We start from the raw sequence: 20,742 nt of genomic DNA on the forward strand, positions 1-20,742 counted from the left end.
CGTTGGTTGCAAACCTCAAAGCTACGTAACATCGTATGCATTGCTGACGTCATGACGCTACTTCCGCATTACCGGTAAGGCACGGTTCTCAAGTAAATGAAAGTGTTCTGTGTCCGATTGATTTGAATTGTCTAGTTTTCCTCCTTGTCAATCGCTAATCAAAGATGTCTAAGCCGAAATTAATAGTCTTCGACCTAGGTAAGTTTTCACAGTTTTCAAGGTTGTACTTTAGAATAGCGGCATGGATTTATAAACCTGAAACCTGAAGAATGGGAATATAAAAACTCTTCCTCATATACTTTCATGCTGTACAAACCACAGAATATGGTTAGTGACATTGATTTCTGATATTGCAATAATAATAACTGTAGTAACTATGCCAAATATATTTTGCGTGTGTGAGTAATATATAATGTATAGTTAATCTGTTTGTTAATGTTGCGCCACCCACACTGTTTCATAAAAAAGGAACAATTGCACTTAATTGCAACCGGTTTGAAGTAATTTCCTTTTGTGAACTAATGTGACTTCTCATCACAGAATGAGGCAGAAATTATATTATTTCATAGTATTCATTTATGGTATTCACTAACTGACTGTTGAACACCTTTGACATAAATGTAAAGATTGTCAAGGCTGTAATGTGATTGGTTATTAAGCTGTCTTCTCCAGTAGTAGAAGCATTGATATTTCCCAATAACAAGACCATCTCTGGTTGCTGGCACTGGATTATTTATGTCATGTTAATATACGTTCATTATTTATGTTTAAATATCATGATTATCGCACACACTGATATATAGTGACACCCCTAAAATAACACTATAACAGTATTTCATTGTTTAAAAATATCACGGTTATAGTCAAGTATATATAATTGTAATTTCTATATATCAAAGGTGTCACTGTATACCGGTGTATATAGTGACACCTTTGATATAGAAATTACAATTATATATATTTTTTTCTGTCTTGGATTTAAACAGATTACACCCTGTGGCCGTTCTGGGTCGACACCCATGTTGATGCACCTTTTCACATCGATGACAGGTTTGCTTCATCAGCTATAGCATTAATTCATTGTTTGTTTTCCATTAACATACTTCAGAGTTGTTTATCCTGAAGTTTTTGCTTTTCTGCTGGCACACGCTGACTTGTCTCCTGTTTCTCCAGCGGCATGGTGCGGGATTCAAGATTTGCCAAGGTTCCCATTTATCACGATACTAAAAAGATTTTGAGCTCACTGCATAGTCAGGGGTTCAAGATAGGCATTGCATCACGGTAAAATTGCAAATGATCGAATGAACACACACACACACACACACACACAGATCTAGATATATCTCAAAGCTGTGTTCTTTTTCTGTTTCTCATAGAACCAGTGAGACGGAGGGAGCCAATCAGCTGCTGTCACTCTATAAACTTGACCAATACATTTCCTTCAAGGAGATCTATCCCGGTTCAAAGGTCACTCACTTTAAAAGGTACAGAAAGGACTTTTGAATTTGGCTGGTAATCAGTAAAGTGTAGTGACATGTGGCCAAGTATGGTGACCCATTTTTGGAATTTGTGCTCTGCATTTAACCCATCCAAGTGCACACACACACTGTGAACACACTCCCGCAGTGTTTGCACAAGATTTAAACAAAATAAATTATATTGTTAATTCTACAAGGGCACTTTAAGTTGATCAAAAGTGATAGTAAAGGCATTAATAATGTTACAGACGATTTGTTTCAAACATGTAATAGAACTTTCTATTCATCGATAAATCTTGAAGAAACAATTAGCACAGTTTCCATAAAAATATTAAGCAGCTAAACTGTTGATAATAATAATAAATGTTTCTTAAGCAGAATATCAGCATGTTAGAATGATTAGAACGATAGAGGGATCATTTGACACTGAAGCCTGGAGTAATGATGCTGAAAATTCAGCTTCACATCACAGGAATTAATTATAGTTTAACATATATTCAAATAGAAGTCAGTTATTTTAAATTGTAATAATATTTCACAATATCACTGTATTTTTAATCTAATAAATGTAGCCATGGAGAGTATAAAAACCTTTCAAAAACACAATTTAGTTTGTAATTTCAAAGTTCTGTTCTAAATCAAAGTGGCATAATAGTGCGTGCATCTCTCTTTGCATGTGGCGTCTCGCTCACACATGTACACAGTACCTCAGACCGTCTGACTGTTGTTCTGTCTCCAGGCTGAAAGCTGACAGTGGCGTCCAGTTTTCTGACATGATGTTCTTTGATGACGAGGATAGGAACATCTTGGAGGTTGGCAGGCTGGGTAAGTCTCTGCTTACTCTCTTCAGCAAACCTTTATAGCTGCTTCAGAGATCTGGAACTGTATGGTGAAAGTTGGAGATATCCAGTTGAATCAGTTGCTGTTTCCCACTCTTTTAGGTGTTCACTGTGTGATGGTTCGTAGTGCCATCACCTGGGATCTAGTCAAGAAATCACTTGAGGAGTTCAGCAAGAAGCAGTGAAGGCGTCTGGTCCTGTGGAGATGCAGCTGCTGCAAATGAAGAAGAACCCATTTGCTGTGCAAAAAAAAACTGAGACGTACTGTATAGAGGACTAGGAGGGTCATGTTTAGTGATTATTTCTGTGTAATCAACCGTTTTTAACTTTTTTTGACAAAAGCAATTGGCGAATACTTATAATTATTTTTTGACTGTTATAATTCTGTTTAAATTGTTTATTATTTAGCCATTTTAAAACATTAAATTAAGCTTTTTTTTTTTTCTTTTTTTTTTGGTAATTTGAGATGCAATTTATTTATATTTTATTTTTCAATGTGTGAAATTATAATTTGTTCCTTTATTTAACCTAATCTTCCAAAGTAATGCTCCTTAGCTTGTTTTTATCTAAAGACTTTTAAGTTAAATGTAACTAAAACATTGTAAAACAAAAAGTTCAGTATTTTAATTGTTACTATATGTGACAGATTTTACAATGGAAAAATAGATTTATATTTATTACATTTATAAAACACGTGTGTTCCATTTTTTGTTGGTCTGTATTTAAAATGTAATTTTCTCTCTTATTTGTCTCTCTAACTGAATTTATTAATCCACACACAAATACTATTTTTTATACAAAAGTAAAGATTGTAGTTTTAATTGATAGCTTTAAATATACTGTAGTATATTAAAATAGTTTTGTCAAGCTGTACTTTTTTAATTATTTAATTTTTTAGAGTACTGAAATATTTGTCCATTTATACCAAAGTTTGGGGTTAGTAATTTTATTTTGTTTTTTAAAAGAAATTAATAATTTTATTCGGCAAGAAATCATTAAATTGATCGTGCGTGTCAATAAGACATTTCAGATAAATTCAGTTCTTATGATTTTTTAATCCAAGAATCCCCAAGTATTTGAGTATCCTCAAAAAAAAAAAAATGTCTGCAGGTTGAAGCGACACCAATATTTATATTTAGTGATATTTAGCCCCTAAATGCAAATTTTACCAGGCGAACCCCAGCAGGAAAAAAAAAACGTATTTTTACATGTTTTTAATTCAATTTTGACATAATTGAGCTTTGAGTAGCAATTGGGTGGGTTTTATATCGAATCCTCAGTGAGGATAAATAACTTTTTTAAAAACATTTTTAAATGTTAGCTATTAATCCTCCAAGATTAAAATAATAATAATAAATAAATTAACCAGAATGTTCAATATCATTCACTAAAACCATTTTTCAAATAATTTCTTGAGGAAAAAAAAAAAAAAATATATATATATATTATACTTTTGCTTATTATTTCAGAGTAAAATTTATTATTTGGTTTAAGTATAGTTTAAGTAAACTAAAACTAAATACTAATTAAAAGGTTGCCTAATTAAAAATGACAAAAGCACAACAAAATTTGTAAAAATGAAAACAGAAAATATTACAAAAAACTGGTAGTCAAATGATTAATCGCATCCAAAATAAAAGTATTTGTTTACATATGTGTGTACTGTTTATTTATTTTATATATATATATATAAATACACACACATACAGCATATGTTTTGAAAATATATTATTTTTATTTTATATTACATATAACTATTTTTAATCTAAAAACAACATATTTTCTTATATACCTGCATGTGTATGTATTTATATATAGTACATAATATAGACAGTACACACTCGTATTTCGTTACTAATCGTTTGACAGCGCTACAAAAAAACAAACAAACAAAAAAAACAGTATATCACTGATCCCAAAAAAGTTTTACTTTTAAGAGCGCCGCTCGGCTCTTCTGAGGAATTAGCCCATTATAATGCTATCCTCCTCACACAGTGGTCTTGAGGTAGTCTGGGAGAAAACAGATGTTAATTAAAGTCCTTCATGAAGGTTTCATTTCTCCAGCGAGCACATAAACAGCCAGAGGACATAATCTCAGAGCAGGTGACAGCAGGATCTCTCATAATTCTCATAACTCATGCTATTATCGCAGCTACATTTTCCCGCGTTAAATAAAAGATTGCTAACGGCTACAGGGACCAGGCGGCCATCACGCTCTGCCTTCAGCGCTATAAAATGTGAATTACATATAGCAGGCAACGCTGTCTTGAAGGTGTAGTCACTTAAATCTTCTAAAAACACTTTATCTGTGGCGGTTTGTGTGTTTTGCTGAATAATTTAGCGTTAGCGGGCAGCATCTTAAACTCCTAAAAGCCCGCTGGCCTCCTTTTCCTTCTAATGTAATACTATTCCAGTTCAGGGTATTAATAACGGCTTGCCTTTGCCTTCTAGACCCCGGCTTTCTTCTGAATAAGTGATTCTGTCTCGATGACAACCTGTTTAGATAAAAGCTCTGCGCACATCACGGTTCAAGAGACAGACGGAAGGATGCACTTGATCTGGATCTCTCATCCTGAGGTCTAAAGCCTATAGCGCGCTTCTACCTCGCTTTCTTCTTCTCCGTCTCGCTGGCGTCTCGCGTAGAAAGCAAAGTGACAGTGCAATAACAGCGCATTCTCCTTCTGAACATCACAGCGGTTTCGTGTCAGCTCGAGATGCTAACGTTTTCTGTAGTTTGTGGCGTGCTCATCGTGTGCTGTTAGATCTTAAAATGATTTAAATAATTTACGCCGGATAAAAAATTGATGCAGTGGATTATAATTAAGCACTGGTGCCAACACTGTATCATATATTTAAAGCTTTCAGTGAAACGCTAAAGAAATGATTTAAAAACGTGTTTGATATGAGCCATTATATTAATGGTTTTTGAGTATAGGTATTAATTTTAATGGATTTTGTACCTAATGCTTTAAAGAGTTGGCAACACATTTTACACAGGATTTTATTATTATTATTATTCAACACGTGCAGGGACTTTAGCGATTTACTTTTTAAAACAGGAATTTAATAAAACAAAAAATTATAATTATACATACCCATATATATATATATATATATATATATATATATATATATATATATATATATTAGCCTAAATATTATTTTTTATTATATTAATTATTTTAGAATTGTTATTTCGTTTTCACTTCCAGTTTAAGTGGATCAGTTTTCTATAATCAACAGCATGTCACATTGAACCTGAAAGATTTCTTTAAGCAAACTAAAACTCATTCAAATTAATGTGCACACCTATGGAGCCACAGGACATGTTACTATGATGACTGAAATATAATTGTTTTTGTCAACAGTTATTCATAATTTAATCTTCTCTAGGTGAATCACACAGTTCCCAGCATCCATCCCAGAAAACTGGTTTTACAGTTAAATCAAATCTTTGTTTTTATTTCTATATTTTGTTTACATTTTAATTATTTTACAATTTTATTATTATTTTAATTTGTCTATCTTGTTTTATTTTAATATCAGTTGTAGTTATTTTAGTACATCAAGTTAAACTAATATAAAAATAATAAATGTTGCATTGCCAGTCATCTGAAAATACTGTATGTTTCAGCTGAATTTAATTTCAGGTCACATTTATTTAAAGTAACAAAAATCTAATGATTACAAAAAAAAATAAGATTTGTGCAAATATATGCATACGCATGAATGATATTTCAGACATTTTCAGTAAATAATGACTTGCATTTCAGTCTGTTCATCACACAAATCCATTTCAGTTTTTTCAGAAGACTTTTTTTTTTTTCAAAACCTTTTCAAAAATTTTTTTTTTTCAAAACCAGTCAAGTAGCACAGGTATATTTGTAGTGATAGCTAAAAATACATTGTATGGGTCAAAATTATTGATGCTTTGCTTAGAACTTAAATTGGTCAACTTTAAAGGAGATTTTCTCAATATTTAAATTTTTTTTTGCACCCTCAGATTCCAGATTTTCAAATTGTTATATCTCTGCCAAATATTGTCCAATCCTAACATGCATCAATGGGAAGCTGATTCATTCAGCTTTCAGATGATCTAAAAATCTCAATTTCGAAAAACTGACCCTTATGCCTGGTTCTTTGGTCCAGGGTCACATATGGTGCATTTAGTCCTTTTGAGAGCTCGACAGATCACTGCAAACTTCCATTTAATAGAAAAGAGAATATTTCATATGTGCTTTACTGAAGAAAGTCAGTCATATGTACACAGATCTGTGAATCCACATTTACCAAAGTTCACTGTACACCATTTATTGAACATCAGATGACGGTCTGTTTGACAAGAGATCGTACAACACATTGGCAATTCTCAGGATCTTCCAGCTGTGGTTTTACAGTAGGACTGAACTCTACATATACATAAACAGATTCAGATTTACGTACAGTAAATTCTCTGGTCCAAAAGGCTTGTCAGTTCTCCAATGATATTTACATCTGTACATGAGAATGCAAACACCATATACAGGACAAAAAAAAAACCTTTATGAAACAGGATAACATTCAGTTCAGAAGTTCACTGTCTCAAAGTTTCAGTTGCATAGGTCTTCCATAAGAACAAAAAGGGTTAAAGACGTGAAGCGGTTCAGGAGGTCCAAACCAGGCTAAGCATCCTGACTAGTGAAGAGAGGAAAACCGGTCTAAAAACAGACAGAAGTAAGCCATGCGCAAATCATCTTTATTCATCGATGTGTGTGTGGTTGCAGTGACCTAGTAAAAAACAGCCTTTTATCGAACCATTTTAAACAGTTTAGCTTCCTCGCTGTCAAAATCCGTGCAAGAGAGCGTTTGCCTTATTAATACAAAAACGTCAATATGAATTTGTCAGCGATTGTACATATTTCATGAGACCTATTTTTCAAACAATGGTGCTCGTAAGGGCTGAAATCAATATTTCAGAAATGAGATGTTTTATAACTTTGGCTTGTCATGGCAACGTGAATTATTAACTTAAATGTACCGGGAGAACAATGAAAGAGACGACTAAGACATGTGCTGCTAATATTTGTGTGCGGAACAGGATGGGCCCTATTTTGGTGGATTCAAGTCATCAAGTCAAATCACCACTTACATATTACAGGTTGTGTAAACGGAAACATTTTCTGTCATTTACTGGATTTTAAAAACACTGATGGATAATGAAAAGAAAAAAAGAAAATAACAAGTAAATATGTTTAAGTTTAGGTACTATTACAAAAACTAAATCTGAAATAGAAATAAATGTAATTATTTATACGTATATAAATGCATATATATATATATCTGTGTGTGTGTGTGTGTGTGTGTATATATGATTTATAAATGTAAATATTACATATATTTCTTAAATATATACATATGTGTGTGTGTTTGTTTCTGTGTGTGTATGTGTGTGTGTGTGTGTGTGTTTATATATACATATAAATATATACAGTACACATTATGTAAACAAACTTTTATTTTGTATTTTATTTGTGATATATGTAATCACAAATAAAATCGGAAAAATGTTAAAACTAATTGAATAAAAATTAAACTAAAATCACATTAAAGCTTAAAGAATAAAAAATAAAATATAAAATAGCATTTATATTTATTTATTTAAATTAAATTAACGTTATATAAATAATAATAAAAAATTTCAGTGGTGAATCTGATATTTGATAAATAATCAGATACTGTTGATTAAATCCATCAAGCAGATTGTAAAAAAGCCATGTCTGTCATCTTTTTCACATTGTGAGACCATAGAAACTGCTGATCTGATCACCATGTTAATCCTGGGTATAAAAGTCTGAGACAACATTGAAAATCTAAGAAGTCAAAGATTTAGATAAAGATGATGTTTGTATTTTACAGCATAAGCACTGTGTGTGTGGCTGGACGTCAAATGAACACGAGTGACTTACATAAGACTCTCTGCTCCTCTCAAACACTGACATACTGGTTTTTGGCAGGTCCATATAAAATTCTCTTTTTCCAGATTGTGCTCATTGGCTCCTTTCAGCACTTATTGCTTTTGAAAGCTCAAGATGTGACATCACATCCTCCCTCATTGCTCCCATTTCCTTTTTAGTGCATTGCTTCCAATTCTTCTGTGTTTTCCTTCTCGGCCTGCAGTGTCTTGTTCAAATCAGTATTTTCATCCTCTTTTCTCATTTCTGTCTCACTCTCGTCTTCTGTCTTGTTCATTTCCTCTACCAGATGTTCTTTTTTTAAACGCTCACCCTGGTGTTTTTCATTATCCTCTTTTTCTTTCGCTCGCTCCCTGAAAATATCAAGCAACCTGTCAAACTTGGGTCCCCACTCCTCAAATCTGTGTTTCTGTCCCTCTGTATCTTTTTCGGCCTCACTTTCGAGCGAGCTGAGAGACGTGGCCTGTGAGCCACCACCCTCCAATCCGTACGTCTGCAGCGAGTCGTATGGTGGCTGCATGGGGTCGAAGGTCACCAGGGCTAGACGGTGCTGCAGGAAATCGCCCATACGGTTTGTCAGTGAATCGGCGCCTGCCTTTTCAGAGTTTGCTTGGCCAACCTTCCCATTCCCCAAGCCCCAACCTCTTTCATATTTTCCCGCCCCTCCAGGGAGGGGCATCACTAGGTGTGGCACGTAGTTCTGTCCGCCCACCCCATACAAGCCCATTAGTCCAGCAGCCTCTGGGTAAAGAAATGTCGTCCCGGTCAAAGGTATCCCTCGGCCGCCTCTCAGTAAAGTACCTTCCATCGTTCTGAACGGCATCTCCGTCATGCCCAGGCTGGTTGAGCTCTGGCTGGTGCTGATGAGCGGAGCATCCCCATTCTTGTCCAAAGCAGAGCCAGGGTTTGAGTCGTCTGTGGTGATGGTGGAAATAGAGGCTCGTGTGGTCAAGCAGTGAGGAGACGCCTCGGGTTTATGGCTCACAGAAGTGCTGGAGGACTCTGAACAGGAACCGCTCTGGCTGGAGCCCTTCACAAACAGAACCTGGTCCGAATTCACAGACTGAGAAAAAAAAAAAAACATGATCAGGCCATTTAATAGCTCAATAGAAACATTTCTTATTATTTTCAATATTGAAAACAGTGGTACTGCCTAATATTTTAATATTACATTTAGTGACATTTACACTTTTTTCAGGATTATCTTAAAAAAAGAATATATATATATATATATATATAAAACAGCATTTATTTGATAGAAATAGAAATCTTTTGTAACATTATAAAATGTCTTTACTGTAACTTTTGATCAGTTTATCGCATCCTCAATAGACAGTGCATTAATCTTGGATCTCAGATTTAAAAACGTTCTAAATATTTTAACATAACATGAAGATTTAAAAATCAGATGACAAGAGAGCAAAGATTTTCTTTGTTTTCACAGTAAATGGGATTTTCACTCTCAGAACCCATCTGTTGCATTCTATATGACTGTAATGTGATTAATAGTTTGTGGCAGGAAGGATACCTGATCCTGGCTTAGTGTGTGGCTCTCAGAGATGACCTCACTTCCTGTCTCGCTCTCTTTCGGAATGCTGTCGGTGGATCCATCTGCTCTTTTATGTTCTGATCCATCTCTGCTCTTGCCGATAAATACAGAACCGGATTCTAAAGGGCCACCAGCCTGGCCTTGGCTGCCCGGAAGAACATACGCCAGTTTGGCGAGATCCAGTCTGGAGTTGAACGGGCCGAGTCTGTTTCTTGAAGCTGGAAGGGTCTGGATGCTGTAGCAGTACCGTCCATAGAGGGGTGCAGAGACGGGACGGCGTGGGTCCAAACCCAAACTCTGACTCCAACTGAAGGTTCTGATGCTGTCCAAGTTATCCTGAGAATACCTGTTATAATAAAATAGAAATTAGACATCTAAAATGGATGAATTAGTTTATTGGTTAAGTATATCAGCCTATTTCAGCGACATGTGAAAAAAATAATAATTATGATTATAACATAAGTCAAAAATATGACATAAAATGTCAATTATGTAAAAAAAATGAAAACAAATATGACTTATCATAATTTTGATATTTTCCTCAGAAGTATTATGATAACGTCAAAATTTTGACTTAGTGTCTCATATTTTTGACAATACTTTTTGTCAATTTTTACTTTTATCTCATAATTATGACTTCACATTTAGTGCTTAAGAAACATTTACTATCATCAACGCTGAAAAAATGTTTAACATTTTTTTGTGTGTGGAAATTGATATCTCATAATTATGAATTTGTATCTCTAATATCTTGATAATTGTGTATCGTTTATCTCATAATTAGTATCTCATAATTTCAACTTTTTATGTGGTTGTATTAACAAAGTTCGGGAGGAGCACGATCAGATAATCATCCAATTTGGCACAGGTGCATCTCGTTTAGCTAATCATCTTAACTAACACACAAGCGTATATATATCCATTCTTCCTACCTCCTGTCCCACGACAGTTTTTCGGCATCCCTCCTCCACCCCAACTCCCCACTTCTAATCTATTTATCCCAAATTAGGGATGGGGGAGTTATTTGGGTTCTGGCTATGCTCCGGGCGCAGACCCCTCCCCCAGGACAGCAAGCCAAAATATGCCTACTATTCGCCTTCAGATTAGATGTAAGGGTGAACTCGTGAACCTCTATTATTACTCAGGACATCATATTTATCTCAAAAGGATATCTCATAATAATCATCTTTTTCCTCAATTACTTCTTAAGCATGTCATGAATTATGTTAGTGTCTCATGTTTAACAAGACATAAATATAACTTTTTAATCTCCAATTATGTCTTAGCATCTCACAATTTAGACATTATCTCATAATTATGACTTAGTATTTCATAATTTAGATTTCTTTGTCAAATTTTGTACAGTTTTTGTGGCAAGAAATTAGCTTCCATAGTTATGCCTTTAAGATAGTAATCAATTAAATAAACAATGCAAAAAAAAAAAGAAAAACTCCACCAACTTCTGTTTAATTATGAAATACATCACCATATTTGGGAAAACTGTGCAGATCCAAGCATTTCATTGGGCTTTTAAAAGAAAATCACATTCCTTGCAACTTTTGCACCAAAACCAGATAAACCAGATATTTTTAAGTTACCAAAAAAGTTGTTTGATTAAAAGATTTGTTGTAGTCCCAGTGGAAACTCCCAATGCAACGATTCAAAAACAGTCATTTGTGTCTTTAAAAATAGTTGCTTGTGAAGTATTTTACCAACCTGCCCAGGAGTATTACAATGACATCAAACGGGAATATGATGGATAGAGGACTAGAACACAGAGTGGGTTTGAACGGCATAAATATTAACTAGATGAACTTTGCACTGCAACAGCTGTCAGATTTGCATTGTGAAGGCTCATTAAACCACACACGCTCCTGAGTACAGAGCCCTCATTAATCAGATATACATTTAACATCATTTAGAGTAACTGAACGTATTCAGAGTAACCAGAGATTCGAAAGGAAGATACACCAGTTTGTTTGTGGTGAATGTCAGCTTATATTCAAGCTGAATGATTCACATGGGCTTTTAATATAAAATGGCATTTTCTAAGCCAAATGTCAAGAAATGACATGTGATTTAAAAGATCAGATAGTGCCAGCAATAAATCTGGGAGATTCAAATGATGAAATGAGATGTCTATTTATGTGAACATCAAAGTCATTGTAAACACACACACACACACACGCAAACATACTCACATATTCTTGCTGTCCTGAAGCCGCTGTGCCCTGCGCATGCTCGGAGGGGCGCTCTTCAGGGTAGCGATATCGAAAGCGGCCGTGTCTGCCTCGCCGCCTCCTTCATCATCATACGTGATGATGTTCTCCCTGATCTCATCATCCTCCACAGGAGCCTGAGTGTCCCGTTTCTGCCTTCGCAATGATAGCGAGAGCGCCGCCACCACTATCGCACAAAAAAAGAGTTAGAGAAAATGACAGGAAGTTAATGCCACTTTTCATGAATAGGGTACAAAATGGATAGTTTCTTGATTTCCATTTAACAATAAGTGAAAAGAGGTGCCTAACCTTCAGAAGATGTTAAAAGTCAACTTTTGGATTTTACGCTGATGTGTATAAAACTATCTATTTCTCTTGCTAAACTGATTTTATATTAGATAGCAGTTCATTGGTTTTCTCTATGAAAAACTGTGCACTTGCAACATCTCTTTCAATTTTTATACATAAAATACATAAAAAGACTGAAAGGAAATATTGCTGTCTAGCATTTTACCACTTTACTGCAATGGAAAATGTTTCTTAAAAACTAGTTTCTTAAAAATGTTTCAAAATGACTCAGAAACTCCTTTAACTAAATTATATTTATTTGTATAAATTAAAAACTAAAATATAGTGAATCATTATTGTTTCTCAATGTGCTTCCTAAAAGCTTTTTTCCCCTCACTTTTTCATTTTTGCCTGAAAACAAAACAAAAACAAATTGCAAATGATAATTGCGTTATTTTTGCAGAAATGCAATTATATCACTGTAAACACTTCCAAAACTGTAATAATATATACATCCAATAATATAACTATTGCAAATTTCTATAAAATTCCCAGTGAAAAAACACATTAGTGCACTTCCGATTTCAGGCAATTTTTCCATTATGTTACAGAGTTGCCAAAACTTCATAATTTTCTGTAAAGCCAAGTTAGATAAAAGTTAACCAGTTAACAACAACTAATTTAAGATGTGGAAAAGAAGTTTGTGGAGGACCTTAGCAGCCGCCCATGATGGCTGACTTCAAAATGTTTAAAAAGGAAACGTGGCTTTAAAACATTCATTCATTCATTCATTACTTAAAAGACTTCCCTTTTATGTCTAATGCATTACGTTGCAGGTGAAACAGTGAGGGAAATTATCTTGCCACATGGGTACCTTGTAAGACCCCAAAGTGTATTTGTAGAAAATGCCTTTTCCACCTCTCACTGGCTTTTTTAGTAAAGTTTGAGTGTTCAATGTCATTTGGGGAACCTTGAGGGTGGCTTGTTCCGCAATCTCGAAATGCCATACGATGCCCTCAGCACTCATCAAATGGTGTTTATTATGAGTGACTTAGTGAAACCCAAACACGTTCATTAGCAAACCCAACTGACAAACAGAGGAGAAACAATGAGGCAGGTCGGTGGAAAGTTTGAACAACCCCAAAAAACACATATTTAATGGAAGAAAAGCTGCAATTTGAAGACACGCCAGGAGGCAATGGTGGATGAAGACAGGGAGTGATGGACAGATGTAGCAACAACACATCATTAAACCAGCCGGGTATAGAGGCGGAGCGAAGGGCGAGCAGCAATCACAAAACCTGACGAAACGGACTGAAAAGCAGAACTGACCCAGCAGAGTGGATGCACAGGCCAGGATGGCCAGCATGGCGGCCGAGCTGACGCCCAGCAGCGGGGAGTTTGACGGTAAAGGCAAACATGCAGTCTGTCTCTCCCAGTCCGGCACAGACGCTTTATCCTTCTCGTCCGTTTGTTGTTTTCGTTCTTCTGCCCACATGCCTCCATTTTGGCACGGACACACCGTAACGGTAATCGTTCCTGTGCTGCTGAGGTCTGACACACCGTCACGGAGCATTATGGGTATTTTAAGAGTAGGTAAAGAGGAGGAGCGGGGAACAGCCTTCAGGGACGACAGGAGCACCAGACTCGCCGTGTGGTCTGGAAACAAAAAAAATGAATAACATAAAAAGGCACCAGTCACGTGACACATTACAAGAAAAAAAGAATAATTATAAAGGAACAAACATTATTTAAAACATTTACAAAACAAATAAAGAGAAACACATTGTGCTAAGGAAAAGACAGACTTATTAAAAAAGTATAAATGTGAAAATTTTATATATATATATATATATCTCACATACTTATTCTATTCTATTCCAAGTGTGAGGAATATTTCATTCATATAACAAATATAAATTAATAATATAATACATATGTAAATATGTATATGTTCCCAATAATATAATAATCAATAATAAAAAATCTATAATCATAATAAACGTTTTTTTAAATAAAATATATACACACAATAATAATATACACACACATTTATATAGCTTATATTTATAATATAATAAGATATAATAATAAATATTAATAATATGATACATATAATAAATATGGATATGTTTTGTCATAATATAATAATCAGACATATAAATGTAATATTTAATAAATATATTTTTATAACATCTATACAGTACACACAATAATAATACACACCTACAAACATTTATAAAGCTTACATTTATAATAAAAAAAAATTGGTGAAATAAATAATATAAAAACTATAATTATTTTGGTCTATAATATATAATGGAGATATCTTCTTTACTCAAGACTTTCTTATTTCTCTTTTTGTGTTCCACTGCAAAAATAACAGCATACGGGTTTAGTCAGACATGAATGATGAATTAATGTTAATTTTGGGTTGAGCCATTCCTTAAAGCAAATTAGAAATCAGCAGATTGAAGCGGCGAAGAGGACAAATGAGCGAAATGAAAGAACGGATTGCCGGTGCACAGAGAAGGGAGTTCGCCGTGTTCACCGGAGTAGAATGTGACAAAAAAGATAAATGGATGAGCGTAATGAAGGAGGATATATTGGACAGAGGAGGGAGGGAGATGAGGAAAACTGATGAGGAAGGAAAGACAGATGGATGACAGGAGAAGTGAGCGCACCTCCCCGCTCTCTGATGGAGAAGTTGAGTGCGCTGCTGGACTCGGTGGGAATGCTGAAGTGGATGGGAGAGTTGGAGCTGCTTTGGTCTTTATCCATTGCTCGAATCACCTGCACCACCTGAAACGCAAATCAAGAAAAACTGATACAGTCAATTGCGCAAAGACAGTTTTCTGCTGTTGAACGGATGAAGGATTAGCAGTCTAACACGCCACATCATGTTCGGGCTGACTCACTGTGCACTGCCTCAATATCAGTCGCTTATACAAATCTGCTTTCTGAAATGCCTTTGTTGAACCAATCTATTTAAAGCGTAGCATGCAGTGTCACTTTTCCCTCAGAAATGCAGAAAGTATTATGATCGGTCAGCTGATAACTATTGAAAAATAAACCCTTGACAGGGAGATCAGAAATAGATGAAGGGATTTCATCTGCAGTTAACTGCACATTATTCTACTTATTATATAAATATTCAATGGACATGCAATCATGATGTGAAAGTAAATGATTTTAATATGCAACAGCTATTGTAGGAAATCAGTTGCCTGGAGCAGCGATTAATTATGCAATATATTACTTTACTGCAGAATGTGCTATTGACCAATCAGAAATAAGCTTCTCAGATTTGTTTATTCAAGAAGAATGGTTTATTATTGAACACTGGCGTCTTTTATTTAATTGCTTTGACAATATGACAAGAGACGACATGCATTAGTAATTTTACTGTGGGGTGTTGTTAAGCAAACAAACCCATGTGCAATAAATACACAGATATACACAGATACTGAAGAGATGTACTACTGTTTATTTTAATCATTTTATAATTTGATTTAATAGTTTTTTATGTTTATTATTTTCCCATCTTTTAATTTTATATTTAATATTTTATTTAATTTCATATGATTTGTTTTATTTTATTTTAATATTTTAATACAGAATATTGCTTTTATGCTATTGTATTCCAGAAGGATTGATTACTGCAGTTTATTGACCACTGGTGTATTTTATTAAATTGCTTTTGCCAATATGACAAGACAAAAGATGACATGCATTAGTATATTTTACTTTGGTTAAGGGCTGTTATTAAGCACACAAACCAATGTGCACTAAATTATAATTATTATTAATAATATTCACAAATACTTGAATCAATTGGATCTTTTTTTTTTACTTTAATATTTTAATACAGAATGCAGCCATTGACCAATCATAATCAAGCATCTCAGTCATTTATGTTACTTGGAAGAAGAATTATTTATTCCAATATTCAACATGTTTTGTGTGTGTGTGTGTGTGTGTGTGTGTGTGTGTGTGTGTGTGTGTGTGTGTGTGTGTGTGTGTGTGTGTGTGTGTGTGTGTGTGTGTGTGTGTTTTTCTTTTATCATATTGCTTTTGCCACTATATTCTAAAGCAAATACGACAAAAGATGATATACATAATTAATTTTAATGTGGTTAAGAAGTGCTTATAGGCACACAGCCCAATTAAAATGTCCAATGAATGTATTATTATTATTATTATTATTATTATTCACTAATAGTTTTTTTTATTAATAAAAAAGCAATATGACAAGAGATAACATCCATTCATAATTTTCTACAACCCAATGATAAAACACTAATAAGCAAATAAATAAATACAAAAATAACTAATAATAATAATAATAATAATATCAACAATAAATTAATTAATTTAATGCTTGTGGGGTACTGCTGTTTATTTGAACAATGTTTTATTTTTGTAATTTATTTTATATTTGTATATTTCTTTTTTTATTATATTTTACATCAATTTTTTCAGCTAAACCAAACACAAATTGCACATATATTCTGCCTGGTTGTCTTCCACTGTTTCAGCTCAAAGACAAAAACAAATGAGATGTATACTGCAGTTATTTTAATAAATGTATTGATTTGTTTATTTCTTATATATATATATATATATATATTTTTTTTTTTGTATTAGATTTTTTTAGAGTATCTAATTTTTCCCACAATTTGCACATAATTTCTGTCTGATTGTCTTCCATTGTGGATGCTTTATGACCACAATAATCTTTTAAAGCGGACCGTGGTTTATTATTCACAGACTCTTTCCTCTGCAGGCTTTATAGGGTCAGAGATCACCAACCTGTCCAGCTGCGCTGGAGTCGCACATGGCCGCGTTGTATTGTCGGTCCAACTCGGGGGCGTTGTCATTGAGGTCCAGCGTCTCTATGGCAACCGCTACCCTGGTGACTTGGTTGGGGCTGTCTAAGAAACAGAAAAGAACAGCATGACGGGACATACTATATATATATTCTACAGTATATATATATGTATATACTGTAGCAAAGAAAGTTTGAAATGAAAAGCTTTTAAGCCGCAAGTAGGTCAGCTAAATCTTTCTGACCATGAAACAGAAGTTAACTCCAATCTGTCTCCTCACTGTTCTTCATACGCTCTTTTGGGACATAACGTTACATCACGAGCAGAAGTGGCCCGAACGTCATCTGATGTTCATGACATTACATAAAGCCATAACAGAAGCACACTTATCACACTCAGAGCGAGTGTCTAATATGAAAGTAATTACTGAATATAAGCTGAACAAATCCACTAAAGACTCAGAGTGACTTCTGAGGATGCAAGATAGTGTTTTACGAGGGCCAACGGGAAGCACAAACAGGCGACCTTGAGCTGGGGTGAACCGGATTCGAAAGCAATTCCACTTTTCATTCTACAGTATTATCCTTTTCTCTTCCACTTCTGTCCGCGCGTGTCTCTGCCGAGAGCTTACATGTCTACGGCAGCCACAGAAGTAATAGCCTTCCTGTGGGCCGATTACACGCTGCTACCTGTGTGAAATTGTTAGGCGCTCAGAATTAATGTGATGTGCCTTTAAGAGCGGCCGCGGTGCAGAGGAGTTCTGGTACCTCTCTGTGTGGCGATGATGGTAATGTTATGCCATTGCTCCTGTTCCCGATCCAATTCCACGCTGGTGGTGATGAGGCCACTGTCAGAGGCGATACGGAACAGTGCCTCGGGGTCCGACTCAGGATCAATTGAGTACCTGAGAAGAAATGGACAGGAATAAAAGAAGGAGGGCAGACATATTAGAAGGTGTAACGGATCCAGTGCATCAATAAGCCAGTTGAGCAAGTGAAAAGAAGCAGGTTAAGTGAAAACAGCCCACATGCTTCCCCTGGCAGACAGAAACATGATGCAATATTAGATCTTTTGACTAATAATGTAAAAACTGTATGTGCTGTGTGGGTAAAACTCACAAAAACCTGTCAAGACCATGTCCTGGTCATATTTTACCCCGAAATCAAGTAATCTCTGTGATGGACAGCTGAATTTTCAGCATCATTACTCCAGTCTTCAGTGTCACATGATCCTTTAGAAATCATCTGAATATGCTGATTTACTGCTTGAAAACAAATTTTTTTTGGAAGCCGTGTTAATTTTTTTTCAGGATTCTTTAAGGAATAAAAAGTTAAAAAGAACAGCATTTATTCAAAATAGAAATCTTTTGTAATAAAATACACTACAGTTCAAAGGTTATGGGTCAGTATTTGTTTTTTAAAATAGAATAATATTTTTATCCACCAGGGATGCGTTAAATTGATAAAGACTTATATTGTTAGATTAAAATAGAAAACAGTTATTTTATATTGTAATAATATTTTACAATACTACTGTATTTTAATGTATTTTCGATCAAATAAATTTATGAGCATAAGAGACTTCTGTAAAAAACATTACAGTATATTTAAACTATATATATAAAATTTGACATTATATATATATATATATATATATATATATATAAAGTGTTTTATATTTTCTCTCAAGCTCTTTACTAAGGCCTCGGTAGTCATAATTTATCAAATTAACAAATATAGATATGGCTCTTTGTTTAGATCTGGTTTTTCACTTGGGTAAATAAAAAAGTACAAAAAAAATCAAATTAATTTGAAAACCGCACAAATAAATTATAAGGACATGCTAAAAAGTTTCAAAAATGCATTTTTCTGTTTTAACGTGGCCTTCAAAAGTCCCTGGCACATAAAAGTAGCCACAGCTAAAGAAACACTCCCACAAAGTAGCATTTGCTTGATATGTTCTGCCTTTAAATTATGCTGCTAAATTTTAATTAGAAACATTGCAAGATTACTGTATTAAAGAAATAGGATCTGAGCATCAACATTTAGAACAATGGATTTTGGATTGACCCGTGTGTTCTTGTGAGATTCGCCCGTACTGTACAGGTAAAAATGTGAAAAAACAATGTTTACTTAATGTTGTTACTGAGGCCTGTATCCGGGTCCACGGCGGCCACTCTTCCCACCACACATGCTGGAGGACAGTTTTCCGACACATCCAGCCGGTACCGCGAGCGGGAGAACTTCGGCGGCTCATCTGCATTCAGAACTGTGATGCGCACCATTGCCCGGTCCTTGAATGGACCTCGTCTGAGGAACCGCGAGTCCACGTTTGGGTTTTGTACCTCCACCGCGAGCGAGTAAGTGCTTCGCCTCTCGTAGTCCACGGCCTGGTGTTCAAGATAAAAAGCACTTCCACATAAAACATTACTTTATTGAAACTCACATACACCAGCATTAATTTTACTGTGTTTTGGCACCAGGAAGGTGCTCTAAAAAATCTTTTCATTTCAGTGAGCTGCTGAAACTCCCACATTCACTCCATTTTCATCTCTGCACCTCAGTAGATAACAAAAATAAAAAACCTATATAAAGCATCAAAAAAAGCAATGTATCTGGGTTTCAGCTCTTCAGAACTGATATGATTGCAGGGCTTGCTCTGGTGGTATTAAGACGGAAGGAAGTCATGGATGTGGTTATATTAAATCTATAACCGCCAGGGCCGGCCCGCGGCATAGGCGGTATAGGCAAATGCTAAGGGCGCCACTCATCCATAGGGGCGCCAGAATGAGTGAACGAGTGATTTTTTTTTTTTTTTTTTTTTTTTTACATATTTTTTATAATAATACGCTACTATTTAAAAACCATTAATTCGAAATACTACCAAATAAAGCAAAAAAAAAAGAAAAAAAAAAAGTCCGGCTCTTCAATCTTCCCCCGCCCATCGAGTGCTTGAAGTGCGTCAGAAACAGAGCGCGCGCGATCAGTTGTTGGTAATTTGTTGTGTAGCGTGCCCGACGCCGCATCCAATGTAGACAGCACTGCTTTTGTTAACACACAGCTCGTAGAAACGGGCCTGGCAGCTCGCGCCAGTTCTAGACACGGTGAAAGTTTCCTGATTGTGACGGAAGGCTGAATTTACATGACCCATTATAAATGAGCATAGTCTGCGATAGATAGGCTACAGTGCCAAAAAGAAGAGAAGAGGATAAAGACAGAGGTAAATAGATGTAGTGAATGAACAATTTATGGCATTGGAGTAAGATACTATAATTTCATTGCAGTTATTTTTACCTTAAACTTAATGTTAGCAGTTGTTCTGAGTTCTGAGTCCCCAGACTGTGATTTTGTACAATCATGTCAGTTTTAAGACGCATTTTTTATTATCACTTTTTTATTAATGTTTTACTCTACAGTTGTGCAGTTTTGGGGGGATACTGTACAGGCCAAAAGTTTGGAAACATAACTATTTTTAATGTTTTTGAAAGAAGTTTCTTCTGCTCATCAAGCCTGCATTTATTTGATCAAAAATACAGAAAAAAATGTAATATTGTGATATATTATTACAATTTAAAATAATTTGTTTTCAA

At 34.9% G+C, this 20,742-nt stretch overlaps 2 protein-coding genes across 2 annotated transcripts in view; one reads left to right on the forward strand and one right to left on the reverse strand.

Moving 5' to 3' along the window:
- Nucleotides 1-37: 37 nt before the first annotated feature.
- Nucleotides 38-2,690, forward strand: mdp1 (magnesium dependent phosphatase 1). Its single transcript, XM_059527086.1, has 6 exons — nt 38-198; nt 987-1,050; nt 1,174-1,281; nt 1,377-1,484; nt 2,218-2,303; nt 2,420-2,690. The coding sequence occupies exons 1-6, from the start codon at nt 165-167 to the stop codon at nt 2,500-2,502; spliced, it is 483 nt and encodes a 160-aa protein (XP_059383069.1). The 5' UTR covers nt 38-164; the 3' UTR covers nt 2,503-2,690.
- A 5,133-nt stretch (nt 2,691-7,823) lies between these two features.
- The window catches only part of LOC132118482 (cadherin-11), a 64,978-nt gene continuing 52,059 nt past the window's right edge, over nt 7,824-20,742 (reverse strand). The window contains exons 7-14 of the mRNA XM_059528342.1: nt 19,286-19,542; nt 17,921-18,057; nt 17,137-17,258; nt 15,009-15,126; nt 13,657-13,983; nt 12,019-12,223; nt 9,797-10,163; nt 7,824-9,331 (exon numbers count right to left, since the gene is read on the reverse strand). Of these exons, the coding sequence (XP_059384325.1) occupies nt 8,426-9,331; nt 9,797-10,163; nt 12,019-12,223; nt 13,657-13,983; nt 15,009-15,126; nt 17,137-17,258; nt 17,921-18,057; nt 19,286-19,542 (2,439 nt within the window). The 3' untranslated portion in view covers nt 7,824-8,425. The remainder of the gene's footprint in view (nt 9,332-9,796; nt 10,164-12,018; nt 12,224-13,656; nt 13,984-15,008; nt 15,127-17,136; nt 17,259-17,920; nt 18,058-19,285; nt 19,543-20,742) is intronic.

The sequence above is a fragment of the Carassius carassius genome, chromosome 37, assembly GCF_963082965.1.
Source record: "Carassius carassius chromosome 37, fCarCar2.1, whole genome shotgun sequence".
In the NCBI taxonomy this organism is placed as follows: Eukaryota; Metazoa; Chordata; class Actinopteri; order Cypriniformes; family Cyprinidae; genus Carassius; species Carassius carassius.

Excerpts from the sequence above, each read along its gene's own strand:
- mdp1 (XM_059527086.1), top strand. The coding sequence starts at position 165 with ATGTCTAAGCCGAAATTAATAGTCTTCGACCTAG. Across the intron at positions 1,051-1,173 it reads CCTTTTCACATCGATGACAG|CGGCATGGTGCGGGATTCAA; the intron begins GTTTGCTTCATC and ends CTGTTTCTCCAG. Across the intron at positions 1,282-1,376 it reads AAGATAGGCATTGCATCACG|AACCAGTGAGACGGAGGGAG; the intron begins GTAAAATTGCAA and ends TGTTTCTCATAG.